General features: G+C 39.3%; 1 gene segment (V, D, J or C); it reads right to left on the bottom strand.

Moving 5' to 3' along the window:
* LOC121471474 overlaps positions 1-16,645 on the bottom strand; it is a 38,558-nt gene extending 21,913 nt beyond the window's left edge. Inside the window, 3 exon segments of the C gene segment in view lie at positions 14,385-14,396; positions 16,064-16,409; positions 16,506-16,645. Of these exon segments, the coding sequence occupies positions 14,385-14,396; positions 16,064-16,409; positions 16,506-16,548 (401 nt within the window).
* Positions 16,646-19,046: the final 2,401 nt, after the last annotated feature.

Here is a 19,046-nt window from a genome sequence, read left to right as displayed (position 1 = left end):
CTTTGAATCAGGAATGGGGAGGTGGGGCACGTGAGTGGCTCAGTGGTTGAGCATCTGCCTTCAGCTCAATTTGTGATCCTGGAGTCCTGGGATAGGAGTCCCATATCAGGGTCCATGCAGGGAGCCTGCTTCTTCCTCTACCTACTTCTCTGCCTCTCTCTGTGTCTCTCATGAATAAATAAATAAAGTCTTTTTAAAAATGAAAAAAAAATGACTCAGGAAGTAATGGTGGTCCTTGTTTTTCAGAGGCAAAGACAGGTGAGGAAGATTTGCGTTAGAACTATGGAAAGAGTGTCCATATGTTCCTGCTATAAAAAAAACAAAAAACAAAAAACAACAAAAAAAAACCATCAGATCCTAAAAGACCTCACCAAACAACCATGTTATAATAATTCAATGTTATTTATCTTCCTTTGGGGGGCAACACCTTCATAGTTTTCCTTTATGCTTTGCTTCAAACACACCTATCCTTAAATTCTTTTTCTCTCTGAGATACAGACTTTTCACCATATTTGGCAAGAGGGTAGGGAGCTATAAGGCTATCATGAAAATTGGAAGAAAAGACTTATTATAGTATATAATAACAATGAGAAAATAATCCCACAATTTGATGCAGAAATAGATACATTTTATATATCAATATTTTGAAGAAAGTTCACAAATTTGGGGGGATGTTAAACAATTACTGTACTTTTTGATTTAGATGCTCTGACATTACTATACTCTGCTGTGAACGAAGAAATCTCTTGAAGAAAAAGAATCCTTTGTTTTATTACCCTGGACTCTTCCAATTCATGATTCTTAGGTTTGCAAAATAATGCTAACCTTACTGTCATTTGGAGAACAATGTAAGATGTGACTTTCCAAGAATCCCTGAGCTCCTGTGTTAGCTGAGATGGCTCAGTCAAGCATTTTAGTAGTTATGGGAAAGGAAAGGACACAGTGATGTGTTGACCCTGTGCTAGATAGAACTGTCCTGTATAGAACCTTCTGTAGTCCCCAGAAACCCTATGAGATTTACTGACTTTCCTGGATCGTGGTGCCAGTTAAGTGGCTGAGCAGATATTCAAACCTAGGTTTATATCACTCCAAAGGCCTTGTAGTTTCCATCATTCATTCATTCCCTGAAAGTCAGCACCTCATTGCGCACACTGGTATGAATTGCTTCCCAGGAAGCTTCTATTGGTGGAGAGTTAGAGAAAATTCACACTTCCAAAGCCAGCCTAGTCCCCAGAGAGATAAGGATAGAAGAGAAAGTGACCTTGGGTCACTTGGGCTTGGATTAAGTAGTCAGGAGTTAGACTGGATTAGAAATTTGTTGTTGCAATGTTATCAGGGTTGAAATTTAATGCTCTAGTTCTACTTTGTCTTTGTCTCCTTAGTTGTCATTGAGTCTTCTCTTTTTTCTGCTCCCCAGAGGAAGTCTGCCTCTTGAAGCTCTTTAACTGTTATCCCCTATTATTTTATTCAGGGTTTGCTAGCATGATGGTGAAAGGCCAGGGAAGGAGACATTGTCTGATATATTAATTACGTCTCTATTTTAAGCAGATATAATGAAAATATGTCCTAAGGATGTGGCCTTCACAAGTATTCCTGCCCCCTTTCCAGAGGTGGAATATGTTCAATACTTGTATCCCTTTCCCACCTACTCCAGGCCATGGTTTTCATGCCCATCCTTCTGCAGAGGGAAACCTTGTTACTTCTGGACATAGGGGAGATGTTGCTTGCAAAGACTTGATGGTCCTCACCTTTGCCTTCCCTCAGCTGCACTGAGATTCCACCAGCACCTTTCCCTGCAATGAAGTCACTTTTTCTTACAGTAGCAATGGAGTAGATGAGGTCTGGGTGGATTTTAGTGGTAGGTGTTGTTCTTCTGCAGTACCAAGGGGGAAGATCCCTCTTGATTGTTCCTTATCTTAACCACAAGAATTTTGTGGGGCTCACGGAGAAGATGCTTAAAAGGTGCTAGGAAATATAATTGATATGGTCCCAAGGGTTGTCACTCTCCCACTAGTCAACTGAGCTCTTATTATTTAGTTTACAAATTCAACTTTAATGTGTGACCAGATGAATGTGTTTGACAAGGTCTGTGCAAAGTGAGCAAATGCTCACCTCCTGTTTTTCCCCTACAAGTGCTTGTCTGCTTCCAGGGTTTGTACAATCACACACCCTACAACTTGAGGTCTCTGATGGACTCAAAGTATTACATTTCATTCCTGCTCTTTGGGATACTATTGTAAAATGGCAGCAGTGCCATTTCCAGCTCTCTCCATCTCTCCACCTCTATAAAAGAGAACGTGCAGGTCCTCTTCCTTTTTTGTTTGTTTGTTTTTATATTTTCCTTACATTAAAGTCTTACGAAAAACAGAAGGGTAGTAAATTTCAGGTAAATGCTGCCTAAATTCTACTATTTGTCTTTCCCATTTTTAATTAGGTTTCTTTTCTTATTATTGAGTTATAATATTTCTCTCAATACTCTAAACACCAGTCTTTTCCCTACTTTGCCTTTTGGAAATATTTTCTTCTAACCTGTGGCTTTTCCTTCCATCTTCCTCCCAGTTTCCTTTTTTTTTTTCTTTTTTTCTTTTCTTTCTTTCTTTTTTTTTTTTAGTCTTAGTAGAAATGCTAATTTTGAGAAAGTGCATTTTATCAAATATTTCATTTAAGATCTTGCTTTGGTGTCCTATACAAGCACTCTATGTCTAACCAAAGGTGATATAGATTTTCTTTTGTATTTTCATCTGGGAGTTATATTTTTTTAATTATATATTTATAACCTAGAAAATGTTCTTAATTAGTTTGTGTTGGTGTTTCATATCGATAGTGTTGTTCTGGTATTGTTTTGTTTTTCACATAGAGGAACAATAGTTCCAATACCATTTGTTGAAAAGTCTGTTCTTGTTCACTGGATTTCTTTGACACCATGTTAGAAATTAGTTAGCCACTTGTGTGTTTTCCTATTTCTTAATTCTTTACCTGTTACCTATGCGTCCATAAATTCACCAATATTCCACCGTCTTGATCATAGAGGCTTAACAGTAAGTGTTAATACTCTTTTCAAACTGGTTTGTCGATGGTATGTCCTGTACCTTCCCCTATGAATTTTGCAACAGTTTATTGATTTCTATGAAAAGTCTTCCTGGGATTACATTGAATCTACTTACCCTTTTGAGGAACTTTTGACATCTTAAATATATGGAATCTTCCATCTATGAACACGGTATACCTCTCCATTTATTTAGTTCTTCTTCAACTTCTGTCATTAAAGTTGTATTGTTTTCGGCATACAAATCCTTCATATTACTGGATAAATTTTTCACGAAGTATGCTATTTGTTTTTGATATTGCTGTTGTTGCTATTGTAAATAGTACTATTTTTACAATTTAATTTCCAATTGTGTCTGGTTAGTATAAAATTTACAGTTGATTTTGTATCTCATATCTATTTTATGGTGGATAGTCCTCCATTGCGTCAAGTGCCATCATTTATTAAACCCATCTTTTATGTCTGGACATTTATGTAATTTCACATTTTGCTGTGACCCAATGAATACCTTTGTGCATATATACTTTCAAAGTGTTGAAATTATGCCTTCAGAGTAAATTTCTGAAAGCGTTTTTGCTAGCTTGAAAAGTAAATGCATATGAACTTTCATTAGATATTTCCAAATCCCCCCACGAAATGGTTGTGTTTTGCATCCTAACCAGAAATATATGAGTGCCTGCTTTCTTTCACAGCATTGCCAAGAGAGAGTATTATCAAACTTATATTCTTGCCAGGCTTAGGAGTGAGAATGGTACCTCAGCAGTTTTAATCAAAATTTATGTTATTATAAGTGAAGTTCATCAACTTGTATAAATTTAATAGCTATTTGTATGTTTTTCATAAATTAAATTTGATGTTTTTTGCCATTTTCCTATAGGATAATTGAAATATTTTACCTCTATTTTTTAAAGATTTTATTTATTTATTCATGAGAGACAGAGAGAGGGAGACAGAGGCAGAGACACAGGCAGAGGGAGAAGCAGGCTCCATGCAGGGAGCCCAACATGGGACTCGATCCCGGGACTCCAGGATCACGCCCTTGGCTGAAGGCAGGCGCCAAACCACTGAGCCACCCAGGGATCCCCTACCTCCATTTTTTTTAACGTATTTTTGTATTAGGCATAGTTGACCATTATGTGCTAAGCAGGTTGTAAATATTTCCTCACGATTTGCCATGTTTCATTTAATTTATGCTGCTTTTGCCATGCAAATTTCGTTTTCATTTTCACAAAGTAAACTTTATCAATAATTTCTCTTATTACATCTTGAATTTTAGCTATAAATGCAAACTCATTCTCTAACTATTTTGCATAGGACAGGCTGTCCAATTTTTTTTTGTAGGGTCAGATGATAAATATTTAGGCTTTGGGTCCTAATGTCTCTGTTGTGAATCCTCACATCAGCCATTGTAGCATAGCACAAAACCAGTCATAGACAGTTAGGAAATAATATGCATGGCTACATTCCAGGAATGTCAACAGGTATTCTACTAAAAATGTGTGAAAGGATAAGTTTTCCATTTTCATGTATTTCTATTATTTAAAGTAAACAAAGAAAAGAATAAGTTCTGAGTTTTGTTTCACAGTTTGTCATATTATGTTCAAATATGACATAATAACCCATATAAGTAATACGAAGCCTCAATATAGTGAGCAGGAGACTCTAAGCCCTTGTAAGAATTTTATATGTATTATTTAAGTTCCTCCTCTCAACAGTCCTTTAAGGTAAATAAAATTGTATTTTTCATTTTTCAAATGAGGAAAATGAATCAAAGAATGTTAAATAACTTATCCAGAGTAAGACAGTATGGAGAGGATTGATATGTAATAAAGGACCATTGACAACACACTGAGAAATAGGTAAACATAAAATGAAAATAACTATCAGTCACAGTATATCATGCTAAGGCATTAATTGTCAAACATGTTCTTTAGAGGGCCAAATGGTCAACATTTTAGGCTTTGTGTGTGTCTGATACAACTACTTAGCACTTCTTTGAAATGCAAACCAGCTATGAGCAATTTGTAAGTATATGGTCAAGGTTGTGTTTCAATAAAACTTTATTTATAAAACTGGGGCTTGCCTGGCATGGACAGAATTTGCAGACCCCCTGTTCTATGGTAACTACTCTCAACATTAAGGTTGATTGTACCTTTTTCTTTTTTTTTCAGGGAGTTACAAAGTAGTTATAATATTAGATGGGAAAATACAAATATATTATCATTTGAGTGTCATATATACAGTTATGTTTACATTGTTATATAAATAATCTCATTAATAAATGTAAAACCAAAAATTCTTGGATACAGGAGTGCTAAAAATACTGATTCCACTGTTGGACCTCCATCTTGATCAAGCCCTCTCTTGGGGAGACATGTTCTGGGCCTATCAGAGTTTAATATTCATATCTTAGAAATGCCCACCAAGGCCCAAATCTGAGGAAATTTTCCCTGGCTGTCACTAAATATGTGAATTTTATATATAATTCTTCCAAAAGAGTTTTTAATGGCTACATAGTATCCTTTCACTTCTAAGCCACACAGATAATATAACCCTTTCCATACTGCTCATCACTGTAGTGTTTTATGGCTGTCATGTGTTGAAAAGTCAGGGTGGCTCCATCTTCCCATGTGGCCAATTCAATCCATTCTGCATTGCTTTTTAAGGATTAAATAAAATAATCTCTGTAAAATATTTAGCACAGATACTATGAGAAGCTTAAATCCTTCTTTTCATTCACTTCTTTCTTAGAGGATTCATTGTTCTCTGATTCCATATTTCATTCAGGGATCTTCCTATCTTTGTATCTTTAGATGTATTAGGGGACAGGTGAGGCTCTGTTGAGATCCAGGCCCTAAGGTTGCTCCTGTTGGGACCCACCCCACATAAGAATCATGATGGACAGGGTGTGGGACACATGAACCTTCATTTGCCCAATGAGAAGGTTCTGACTTGCCTGTGGCAAGAATTCATTCTACTTTCATAGAACCACTGCACTTGATAGCACCATGTGATTCTTAGAATGAGAAACAGAATGAGGGTGTTGTCATGATCTCAGGAACCAGAGTTAAACTGTATGCATGGTGATTATGTGGTCAGATATCGAGTTACCAAAAGTATTGAGTTTTTCCAAAATAAAGAACTTACCTCAACATTTGAGAGTTGACTCTAAGGAGGTGAGGGGAGAGATTTTATAATTTCACACATTACTTGTGTGTCTCACTATTTGTTGAAAATTGGTGACTATCCAGGTACTAATTACAGAATTTTATTCTCAATCATGATTTTTAATTTTATTACTTCACGAAAGACCTTAACCATCTTTTCTTTACAGATAAAGGGAGCGTATATGATCCATCTTTTAACCAACTGAACCTCATTCAGGTTTTTTAGTTTTCTTTGAAGAACCCTGAAGACCCTAAGGTCTTAGCAGCATATCTACTAAGTTGCAGCCACCTGATACGCTAAGGGTCTTGTTCCAGTGGAGTAGTGTTCTTTTGTTCTATTTTGACTCTGCAAATGGAGGCAGGTACTGCTTTGACCTACAGGATTTCTATCTTGGTTTCTCCATTATCCCAATTAGCTACCATGTACTTAGGGATAAAATAATCTGTAGATTCCTTCAGTATGGCCACAAGATGGTAATGCATGGAATTTTTATGTTTGGCTGATCATCTTACCTCTGAAAAACTGCAATGGTCATGAATAAAATTACATAGTAATAATAATAAATATTCATGTAATCTGCATATTCCCTTTCTTGTCTTCATTTTGAACTATTCGGGTACTAGAAATCTCTTTCCTCAGTGCATTAACAGACAAATGGATTTTCTTTGAACCATTCCACTCTGTGTTTTCAGAGGTCCCAGATGGCCTAATTTAGTGGGAAATCAGTTCAAACTACTTTAATTTGTACCATAATTGCTGATATCCCATGGAACTCACTGTGTGACAAGATCTGCAATGTCTTCCTGTAAAGCCCAGGAAATACTGCAGAGGGAGAGCCTCAGGCTGCACATCCAGCTGTGCAGTCTCTGTGGTTGCCCATATTGAGTAGAATGTGGGTGTGCCACACCTGAAGGTGGTTTTTGAGCAGCTTTTATTGGCGACTTTAATACCGTGGGTCCCAATCCAGTAGGCACAGTAACATATGGCCTCATCTTGTTTCCTTAACACATTTATTGTCAAGGTTGAAGTGGAAGCTTGTTGTTCTTCCCACTTAAGCCACCATAAGGAAGCTTTGTTGAGACAAATGTTAGATATTCTATCCCTGATCTGCTGTCGGTCCCGGTGAACAGCTCCTTTGTTAATGTCCTCAGAGAAAACCTTGCATGATACGTGGGCATGCTCATCTCTTGCTCTAGAAAATGATATTTCAGGTTGTTCCATCTTTATTTGCCCAAGGGCAACTGCAAGCAATGATGAGAAATTCCCAAGAACAAATGATATGGAAAGAGGCAACAAGAAAAAATTTCTTGAGTCTCTTCTGTAGACTGAAGTGCCTGGGGGACAACTCACAAGCCCAAAGGGTTGAGAAGATGACTGCTTCCAGAAGTGGCATCCAGTTGGCCTGGCAGACTCCCCAGCAATAAGGTAAGAAGTGATGTGCCTGTTAAGACTTGTCAGGACAGCAGGAGGGTGGGACTGGTTCTGGGTTCTTAGAAGAAGTGGTGGCTTAGATAATTCCCTAGGGTTCTTTATGATCTGTCACAGATGTGAGCAGTTGTGTGCCCCATGACTGCTGGGCAGATGGGGTAAAAGGATTCTTAATCTTGAAAGAAACTCCTGGTAAATGTGTCTGTCTTGTATGAGGCAGATTATGTTTCTCATATGGATTCAGACAGTCCCATGCAGGAATCCCATACTACAGAAACACTGCGCAGTAACATGCGGACAGGTCTGCTGGATTCAGCCTGTATGTCTAACTGTCTCTGATTTGCTGTTATTCAGGACTCAGATGGGAAACCTGACCTTACTCTTCTGCCACACAGCACAACAGAACAACAATCAGACCCTGAAATATCTCATTGACACTATTGAATATGCCGTGTACATAAGGACTTGGAGTTTTTTGTGTTTTTTAAAGTAGATTGAGATGTCACCAGGCAAATTAGGACTCAGAGAAATCAAATTTGATTTATCATCTAAGTCCCTCCAAAAAGGAACTAGACCACAACTGCTGGGGATACATGGGTCAGAGCAGTCTCTGGAAATGAACTTCTATTCACCCTGGTCTTGCAACTGTCTCATGAGCATGATCACTTTCAAAGCAATGTTATGTGTATATGTAATGATTCACTTTATAATTACTAGACAACTAATGAGAAATTTGGACTTGATATTTGTCAGGCAAAGTTCTAAATGTTTTATTGTACAATTTTATTTACTCCTCTCTGCAGTCTCATGTGATACCTGTTACGTTTAATCTTCATTTCACAAATAAGGAAGGTAGCCCAGAGAAGTGACTCATGCAAAAACACAGTCAGTAAATATGAGAACACATATAAGTACCAGTAGATCCTAAAGAAAATCTGAGCTAAATGAGGTATAAAAATTACAACGCAAGGCAACTATCTTTTACTTTGATTTTGAATTTTCTCTATGTATTTGTAACTAGAATTGGGATTCCTTGGCATTTTATATATAAATATATGTCTTTAAGTGATATTTACATATCTGACAGATATTCTCCACTTTTGGTCAAATCATTCTTGTGAGCAATATTCCAGGTCTTTAAATAATATATGAGAAGAGTATTTTTCATGACTACATATAATATAAACATCCTCCTTTACTATTTAACCCACTTAGTTAACTTCATATATTGAAAATTTATCAGGGCCTTACCAACTTTTCATGAATATTATTATTAATGCCCTATGAAATTCAGCACCTCCTATGATTCATACCCCTTTGGATGTGGACTGAAGCATTTAATCTCTCCTTGACTCGCTTTCTATATCTATAGTTGCTGGAAGAAATATTTTTCAAAATTGAGAAAGTTACATTATCAGTCTGAGAATGAACATAAAGTTTATGCACCTACCCATTTCTACTCCCTTTCCTTCCAATCCCTTTCACTATTATTTATATTCCCCAAATGAATGAGACCATATAATGTTTGTCCTTCTCCGATTGACTCATTTCACTCAGCATAACACCCTCCAGTTCCATCCACGTTGAAGCAAATGGTTGGTATTTGTCATTTCTAGTGGCTGAGGAATATTCCATTGTACCACTGACGGGGGCGCTTGACCGGATGAGCACTGGGTGTTTATTCTGTATGTTGGCAAATTGAACACCAATACAAAATAAATTTATTATTTTAAAAAACGGAGGGAGGGATCCCTGGGTGGCGCAGCGGTTTAGCGCCTGCCTTTGGCCCAGGGCGGGATCCTGGAGACCCGGGATCGAATCCCACTTCGGGCTCCTGGTGCATGGAGCCTGCTTCTCCCTCTGCCTGTGTCTCTGCCTCTCTCTCTCTCTCTCTCTCTCTCAGTGACTATCATAAGTAAATAAAAATTAAAAAAATAAAAATAAAAATTTTAAAAATTAAAAAAGGAGGGAAAAAAGTTTATGCACCTGATAAAAGATAATAAATTAGATTTTGTGCATAACAATATTATATCTTTCTAAAGTTTTAAAGTTACATTTTTATTGTTATTGAAAAAGAATAAAAATGATCTTCTGAAATAATATTTTCTTCGTAAAAATTATTTTCTTACTTTTATTTTAAATGTATAAAATCAATAAGTGAATAAGGAAGAAAACCCATCATGTCTGGCATTATGCTATCTTAAAACTTAAATATTTCATTTCAGTTTCTTTCTCTCACCAAGAGAGACATTTATGTATTTGAGATATAATGTATGGCATGAACTTTATATAATTTTTTTGTTTCTGAGGCAAACATTTTCACTTTTATTACCCAATCTTAAAAGGCCATTTTTAATGGCTTTATAGTATTCTATCTTTTGAATGCAGCATAAATTGTTTACCTCTTTCCATTATTCTAACATTAAACTTTTTACTAACTTTTCTAAGTCTCATTTTGAAAAGCTGATATAACTTCTGTCTCCTGAAGACTGTTATCTGAAGACACGATAGTACAAAGTAAACTGCTCTTCCATACATGACATGAGAAAATGCATTTAGCAAAGATATTTTGAGAACCAAAATAGTAATGTAGCAAAGATGCATTCAGAAGCAGAATCCACACATTCCTTTTGGAAAGAGTTGGTCTTCCCCATTGATGTGTTCCATTCAGATTTTGGCCTCCAATTTTCTTCCATAAAAAAATATAAGGGACTAGGAAGGTTCTGATCAGGCTCAAGAAAACAAAGGTCCCCCCACTGAGAAACAGTCAAGGTCATGAACAGTGTAGGTTAAAATGACCATCAAAGAACATGAGCCCAACTGAGGTGGGAGAAGGGCTGAAGGATCCCATGGAATTCCATCTCTTGTATGTCTGGCCTGTAAATCCCTCTTTCCCCTGAGGAGATCTCAAAGTTGAACACTAGACCATGGAGACTTCAATAGGGGACAGAGTGAATGAATATGTTGATGTTCGTTGGGGAATTTATCCTTAAAGTGAGTAGCTCATATAGGAAAGTTGCAAGGAGAGATCTGTATTCCCACAGATGCCCACTGCAGATTCTATGGTTAGAAATCGACTTTTCACTGTTTTATGTTGAAAAGTCAATGGATAATTTATTGGCATTTTACTTATTCTCTAAAATCAGGTCCTACACTTGTGCTTGAGCACATGGTAAGGATTTGTGCCACTTAATGTTCACTATCTGTTCTGTCTCCGTTGTGGAGGACAGTGCCTTGTTCCTTGTATTGTCCTGTAGTGAGGAAGTGGTTTAGTGGTTTAGTCTTGATTTCTGTGGAAATGAGAATGGTCTCTACTTGTCAGAACTTGCTTTATAAACATACTTTCTCAGTATAATAGTTTAAAATACTGCATATTCTATAAATATTAAGTTTCAGAAGAGCAAATATTTGGGGTGTCTGGATACCTCAGCCAGTTAGCATCTGTCTCTTGATTTCTGCTCAGGTTATTATCATCACAGAGATTGAGCCCCACATCAGGCTTCTGCTGAGTGTGGATCCTGTGTAAGATATTCTCTCTCCCTCTCCCTCTCCGATCCCCCCTCCAAAAAAATGAGTTAATATTTAATGAGTACTTTTTATTGATAGATTTTTTTTCCCTAAATGTTCTTCCTTTTCAATCTTCACCTTTCAATCACATGATATGGAGGCTTGTAGTTTTCATTTGATAGATCAGGACAGTGAGGTATAGAGGAATGACATGTGACTCAAGGAACGTCTCAGGGCATGTGGATAAAGATCTTCCTAGAATAAACTTAGAGAAAAAGGATAAAGATGAAGATAAAAGTCCCCATGAGCAGCTCACCATGAACAGCAACTGTCTCCATGTGGGAAGGAGGGAAAAGATAGATCAATTCTACAAATGTGACAGGCTGGGTTTTAGTTGATATTATGAAAGTGGCAGTCATTTCTCTACTTGTTTTAATAAGAGTTAGAATTGTTTTATTACTGTACCCTTGTGTATTTTATTAAAGAACATCAAGAACACAGAATTGGATTCATCATAATACTGGTTCACAAAGCACTATCATCATTTATCTACTCAGAGATCTCATTATTCTATTCTACTTAGGTGATGATGACTTACTTCATTATTCAACAAATACTCAGAATCGCTGATTTAACTGAAAAACAAAAGCATTAGAAATAATCTATGTGGTTTTTTCTATTAAGTGTATCAACTAGAAAAGCGCAAAGTTAATGATAATCTCTCAACACGTGTCCAGTTTCCTGTTTTGTTACTGAAGGAAAAGGGCACATCCTGTTCTGTTAGAGATGGGACCTTGGTGGCTTTGTGGAAAGTGAAATGAAAGGAACTAGACAAAATCTCCCGACTCTTCAATTTGCTTTACTACTTTGGGGGCAAATGCAACCCACTTATTTGACTGCCTGCTTAATTTCATTCTTTTGCTCCTCCAGATGGACAGTCTACCTCTCTTACCTTCCCCTGGGCATTAGGAGGTGGAACCTCATGGAGTGCACAGATGGTTTTCCTTATTCTCTGGTTGCTGTTTGGGAGCAGCCAATGGAAGCATCAGCAAGAGACTGGGAATTAGGAGCAGCATGAGCTTAGGGTTCTTTCCCTGAAAGGGGCCTGCATCTTCAGGGCCAACCTGTAGTGCCATCTGTCCCCATACCCAGAGGTTTATGCTCAGGCACCAAGAGGTGCGGGTGAGAGATGCCATTCCATTTTATAACACTCTACCCACTGGAGGAATTTGTTTCTTTTTTCCCAGAACCCTGTACTGAGTGAAAATATCAGTGAGGGTGAGAAAACATGAGAGACACCTAACTCTGGGAAACGAACAAGGGCTTGGAAATCTAGAGCCCAAGAAGAAATGCTTCTGTAGGTGACATGGTGATTGTTCTTTGAACTTCAATTTCCACTGGCCAACTTTCCATTGGAAACCAGAGCAGAGATTCCCATTACTGTAATCCACAGGGGTTAGGTGCCTGGGACACAGAGCAATGGGGAGAAAAGTGGAAGACAAATACTGAGCAGGAAGTAGATTTCCCAGAATCCAGTCACTGTGTCCCTCAGCATCCTTGCTTGTTCTTTGCCTGGTGGAGAAATCTCTGCCCCCAAAGCAGGGGACACTCAGGATCCTACCTGAAAGTCTGTCTTCTTCTTGGTCTCCAGATGAATATTTGAGGCTGATTTTCTAACAACCTTCCCTGAATGGTAGCAGATCAGGTTTTCAGGAAATAGAAATGACAAGCATCTTTGTTGAACAGAATTTTTTTGTGTGCTATTCTGCTTGAGATAATTTCATTCCTGCCTCTTTATCTAGACAAAAGAGACATAAAGAAAACCCAAAATGGAAAAGGCATTTATATAATTTGATGAAAGGACTGTAGATAAAATATTATTTCTTTCATCCTCAATTTACATGTTTGTAACACTTTGTGTTGAATACACACTTTTTCTTAAAAATATTTCTCATTTGTTAGATTAGTAACCCCATTTTTAAAATTTAAATTCAATTTGCCAACATATAGTATAACACTCAATGCTCATCCCATCAAGTGCCTGCCTTAGTGCCCATCATTCAGTTACCCCATCTCCCCATTCACCTCCCCTTCCCCAACCCTTTGTTTGTTTCCCAGAGTTAGGATTCTCTCATGGTTTGTCTCCCACTCTAACTTTTACCCACTCAGTTTCCCTCCTTTCCCTTATAATCCCTTTCACTATTTCTTATATTCCATGTATCAGTGAAACCATATAATTGATGATTGTCTTCCAACGTTAGACACATTTCTAAACATCAGATTTCACACATTGTATCTAAGTGCTCAATAATATGTAAGTTTTTAAATATTAAATAATATGTGAATTCTTTTTAAAAATACATTTAAAAATAAAATTCCAAGCCATACAGGTTTTCTATGAGAAAATAAGTGTATGGAAGTGACATAGTAAAAGATCTCCTGATCCCAATGTTTAGGAGTGACCTCTTCAACTTGCAACCTTTCCTCTACCCAAGACTGTGTCCCTTAACCCATTCTGGGCCTGGAAAATAAAGAGCCCCAATACAAACAATCAGCATGGATTTCCAAGTGTGCCCAGAAATTTTTAGATTTGTGATTTTTAGAAGGTGACTCTGAGGTTACAGACATGACATTTTACATAGTACTAACATGTGTGATCAGTTGGTAATGGATGATACAACTATGAAAACAATGTTTTTTTTTTATATGTTCTTAGACTTTACTCAGCATTAACTTCAAAATGTAACGTTGCTTCTATTACTCAAAACCATTGTGTCTCACTCACCTTAGGAGTGAAATAAATGAGTTGAGCCCAAACCATCAGGATATTTCAAGTATCCATCTATAACAAAATCCCCTACCCATGAGGTAATGTGAGCCCCTCTCTAATAGTCAAAATATCAATCTAAGTTCAACAGACAATAGATATGCCACTGGAATCAGTGCTGTACATTCTAAAGAGATGCTTTTAGTGTTTTCATGACTTAGCTGTTTAAACAACCATTTAATTAGCAAACATTTCCTGAGGACAGGAGGGCTGTGTGTACCCAAGGTATCTTTGGGGAAGCTCACCTTATGCACAGGGAGAAAGGCAGGGGAAGGAAATAACTCCAAATCTGGACTTGTTTTTCCCTCTATATATGGGTTGTTTGCTCCATGCACAAGGTCAGTGTCCTATCAGGAGGTAACTCAAAGGCACTATGGAACCATGTTAAAAACTAAGATTTACATTGACTTGGGATGACTTCTCATGACAGTGTCTTCATATTTAGCTAATTTCTCTCTAACCAAATGGTAGTAGGTTACCAGGTCTCAGATCACTGCCCTGTGGAGTCAGCCACTGAGAGGAAAGGGTTCAGTTGCATAGGTAATGGGGAGGATAAATGAAGGAACATTCTCAGAACAGAACAAAGGTAAATTTCTGCCCCTCCCCTACAACCTCTTCCTGCACATACTGGAGGTCTTAGCCTTGACCCAGGCCTTCAGTAGAGGGTTGAAGTGTTGGTTGGGCTCTTGTACAGACATGCGTATCTTAAATACAAATCTCTCACCACAAAAGCAGAGGCTCAGAGAGATAAATGGGGAGTTAGTGAATCTGAGGGACCAATTTCCTTCAGATCATGTAGACTTTCCTTACAGTAATCATTTTCACCAATGTAATTGCATTTTACATAAAATTTGAATTTTCAAATGAAAATGCATTTAACTCAATTAGACTTTCTCGCAGAGCTTTTACTTTTTCCCACATCCTGCCGCAGAGGTATTCCTAGAGAATCAGTAATATGGCTCTTCTTTTCTTTTTCCTTCATTCTTTTTTCTTTCTCAAGAAGCTGACTAATTTTATAAGAAGTTAGTAAGTATAGTGATATCTTATTAATACAATTTTGGTTTGATACAGAAATCAGTCACACAACTGTGGCAGTTAAACCACCTCATTTTACAGAGCAGAGAACAGAGGTCCAGGGAATATAGACCAAATCATATGGAGTAGCATTCAAGCAGAAGCAGAAGGTGGAGGTCCCCAGGTCTCACCCAGGGCTGATGCATCAACCTCCCTGAGGATCATGTCCCCCCACAGGAGCTGAGCCCCAGACATGCCAGTGCACGAAGGTGCTGAGAAGTTAGCCCTCAGCTTCCTTAGCCTCTGCTCCCTGACTCTCCACTGCAAGTAACTAGTAGGGGGCAGGGCAGCAACATAGAAACTGGAATCAGGAGGTGTCTCCCAGTCTGAGCCTTCAAACATTTTGTGGTAAATCCCCAGAGTCTTTCACTCTTGAAATGATTTGCACCATATTTCATTCCCACATTCTTCACGCAGGTGGTCAGATTCTTCAATCGCCAGTCTGTCACAGCTCTGTTCAGTAGAAATAAATACAAATCACAAATGGAGACAAACATTTTCATACTGCTGCATTTTTAAAAGGCTAAAGAAACAAATAAAATTCTAGCATTACTTTTATTTACTGTGAGATATACAAAATAGTATTTCAACATCTAATCAGTATAGATATTACTAAGAAAATATTTCATCATTTTTTATAGTCTCCAGAACATGGTTTGTATGGTACACAAGCAGCCATCTCAGCTTGGACTAGTGCACTAGCTACATTTCAAGTGCTCAGTACCCACCTATGACTAGTGGCTACTACATCGAGCAGCACGGATTCTACTCCAAATGCTTCAGAAACGCTGCCCCTGACCATCTTTAGAAAAGTCCCTCCAGGCTGGACAGCTTCCTGGGTCTGAGCCAACCTGAGTACCAGGGGCTCCTTAGCCTCCAGGGTTATATAGAGTGGACCCAAGAAGGGGGCACCTGCCAGATGCTGGGGTCCTAAGGCCTAACCCCAAGGTAACTCCAGGGACCCAGAGCCAGGGGAAGGTGCCAGGTATGGAGGGGCCCTAGGATATGGAGACCTTTTTGCACAGGGGCCAGGGCAGCAGGAGTGGCTGTGAGCTTCCCAGGCAGCACAGTAGTACACGCCCTCATCACTCTTCTCCAGTTTCTGCAACAACAGGTTACAGCTGTAACTGTTCTTGCCTTTCTTGGCGTCGACTTTGTCCGCTTTCACAAATATATCCCTCTGCACATACGACCTGGACATGTCTAGGTAGAGGAGCCTCTTGGGGGCTGTATCCTCCTTGTGGAAGTACCAGTGGATGTAGCTCACCGAAGTATCCACTGTGCACGGCAGGGTGGCCGAGGTGCCCAAGCGCCCCACGACCACAGGAGTCTGCTCGAGCTTGAGCCCTGCTGCACCACCTGAAAGATGGAGAGAGGGACAGCAGTGAGACAGGGATGGCCAGGAGACTCAGGGCATCCCCCACACCCTGCAATGTGGAGGGAGTCAGGACTTACCGAGAAACAGGAGGACACACAGGACAGCAAAGGAACTCAGCATGGTTCAGGTTCCTGCCTGGTGGAGAGAAGCCCAGGGGGACCTGGGAGACTACTCCGGTGGATGGCAGAGGGCAGGTTAGATCTGAGCCTCAGCTTCCTTGAGGCACCTGCAGGTACTAGTAATAGAGAAGCTGGAGAGTGGGAGGTGCCAGAGGGCAGGGACAGGTCTGACCACAGTGGGGGAGGGAACATCAGTGCTCAGGGTGCTGAAAAACACTGAGCAATGTTGGTGCATGACAGCACCAGTGAGAACAGCAATCCTTGATTGGACATCCGCTACATCTGAGCACCTCACTAATTGGTTTCTGTTCATTGTTTGATTAAATCTTGAAATTCATCCTGTGGGATGAATGCTACTTCTCTCAATTTAGAAATGGGGAAATTCTGGTTGGTATTTTAAGTACCTTTCCAAGACTGCATGTCTACTGGGTATTGGGTGGGGATGTTCCCATGTCTGGCTGGAGACGACTCTCAAGCCTCAATTGGCCACTTGGTACTAACGGGAATGTGTGTGCAGCCTGCTTGGGAGGAAGCGACAAGCACAGAGCTCTCTGCTGAAAAGGCAGCAGGTTCCTTGAGCTAGCATTGGAGAATTTCTCCCAGAGATCTCATTGGAGGATTTAAATGTCCTAACATAACGTGATAGCTGTGTAGTCTTGGGCAAGCTGTTTCTACTCCTTTTCCTCATATGTCAAAAGGGACCTCATTAGATTGCATGCAGCGTGAACAGGGAAGGAGAGCAAAGCATGTAGTTTGTCCCAGATGCATAGAAAATGCTCAAGAAGTGTTGGGGTTTCATCTTAAACCTGGACTGGTTGCAATAGGTGATGGGGCCTCATAGTGTAGAATTATGAAAAATCAGGGGTGTGTGTTTGTGTGTGTGTGTGTGTGTGTGTGTGGCCAAAGGAAGAAGATTGCATTGAGCCCAGGGTAGTGCAGACAGGGGCAGAGTGGGGGAGACTGGGAGCTGTAGTTCTAGGGTCAGGTCCTCAGATATGTATGGTAAAGGCAGGGCCTCAGGAAGGGTCAGCTGAGGACTGCATCTGAAATGAAGCTTTGAGAAATCAAGGTAGCATTGACTTCCAACTGAAATGAAGTTTCCTTTTTTCTCTTATCCCAAGTATAAAAAAAATCTCCTTGGTGTAGTTTTGGTAATTAATTAGGCTAATGATAGCCCACCAGCCTGGAAGGAGAAGACAGTGGGGATGGCCAGGAAGCAGACTCGGGGGACAGGGAGACTTGGGTTCTTCAGTACCCAGTACCAGACCCAGCTCCTGACCTCCTCCTGATAAAAACTGAAAGGCAGATATGCTGAGCTATAGCCAATATTCAAGGCTCATGTGTCTCCAAATGCAGGCTTTGAGGTTGTGCTGAGCTGATGAACTGGTGACTAGAATACTCTGCTACAATAATGTTCCAGGCTCATCATTCAGGCCCTCAGCAGGTGTCTAGGGCAGCTGTGCTAAAATGTTAAGATGAAACGCTGGGACACCTGCACCCCGATGTTTACAGCAGCAATGGCCACAATAGCCAAACTGTGGAAGGAGCCTCGGTGTCCATCGAAAGATGAATGGATAAAGAAGATGTGGTTTATGTATACAATGGAATATTCCTCAGCCATTAGAAACGACAAATACCCACCATTTGCTTCAACGTGGATGGAACTGGAGGGTATTATGCTGAGTGAAGTAAGTCAATTGGAGAAGGACAAACATTATATGGTCCCATTCATTCGGGGAATCTAAATAATAGTGAAAGGGAATAGAAGGGAAGGGAGAAGAAATGGGTAGGAAATATCAGAAAGGGAGACAGAACATGAAGACTCCTAACTCTGGGAAACGAACTAGGGGTGGTGGAAGGGGAGGAGGGCGGGGGGTGGGGGTGACTGGGTGACGGGCACTGAGGGGGACACTTGATGGAATGAGCACTGGGTGTTATTCTGTATGTTGGCAAATTGAACACCAATAAAAAATAAATTTATTATTAAAAAAACAAAAAAATAAAAAATAAAATGTTAAGTGGAAAAGAGAGTGACAATGGGGGTGACATCTGCACAGCAGAACGACGTGGAAAGACTCAATATAGAGAGTGAGCAATGTGGTTGAGAATTTGGGTGAACTCTTTTCTTCCTGCTCTCTCCCATTCTAGAGAAAAATCTAATCTAACCTCACCAATTAGATTATCTTACTTTTGGGAAGAAAATCCACAACTTTTTTTTCTTTTATGAAAATAAATTTTATTTCTCATTGTCAGCCTTCAAAACTCTGTTTCTCTCAATTACTGTTGATATTTGTCTTCAAACACTGCTGACATTAAAGGCTCAACACCTGTTGGCCATGATCAGCCTTAATGTGTAAAGAGTCTGCCCCAAACCTTCAACCAAACAAGCTAGCTCCTGGGTGTGTCAATCAAAAAAAGTGAAACGATTTAGTCTGTAGAGTGTGGTGTGCTTTATTCAAAGAAGAACAATCCATGGATTGGGGAGTTCAGGGCCTCACA

The sequence above is a fragment of the Vulpes lagopus genome, chromosome 11 (assembly GCF_018345385.1).
Source record: "Vulpes lagopus strain Blue_001 chromosome 11, ASM1834538v1, whole genome shotgun sequence".
Taxonomy (NCBI): domain Eukaryota; kingdom Metazoa; phylum Chordata; class Mammalia; order Carnivora; family Canidae; genus Vulpes; species Vulpes lagopus.
This window is presented reverse-complemented; position numbering and strand designations above follow the sequence as displayed.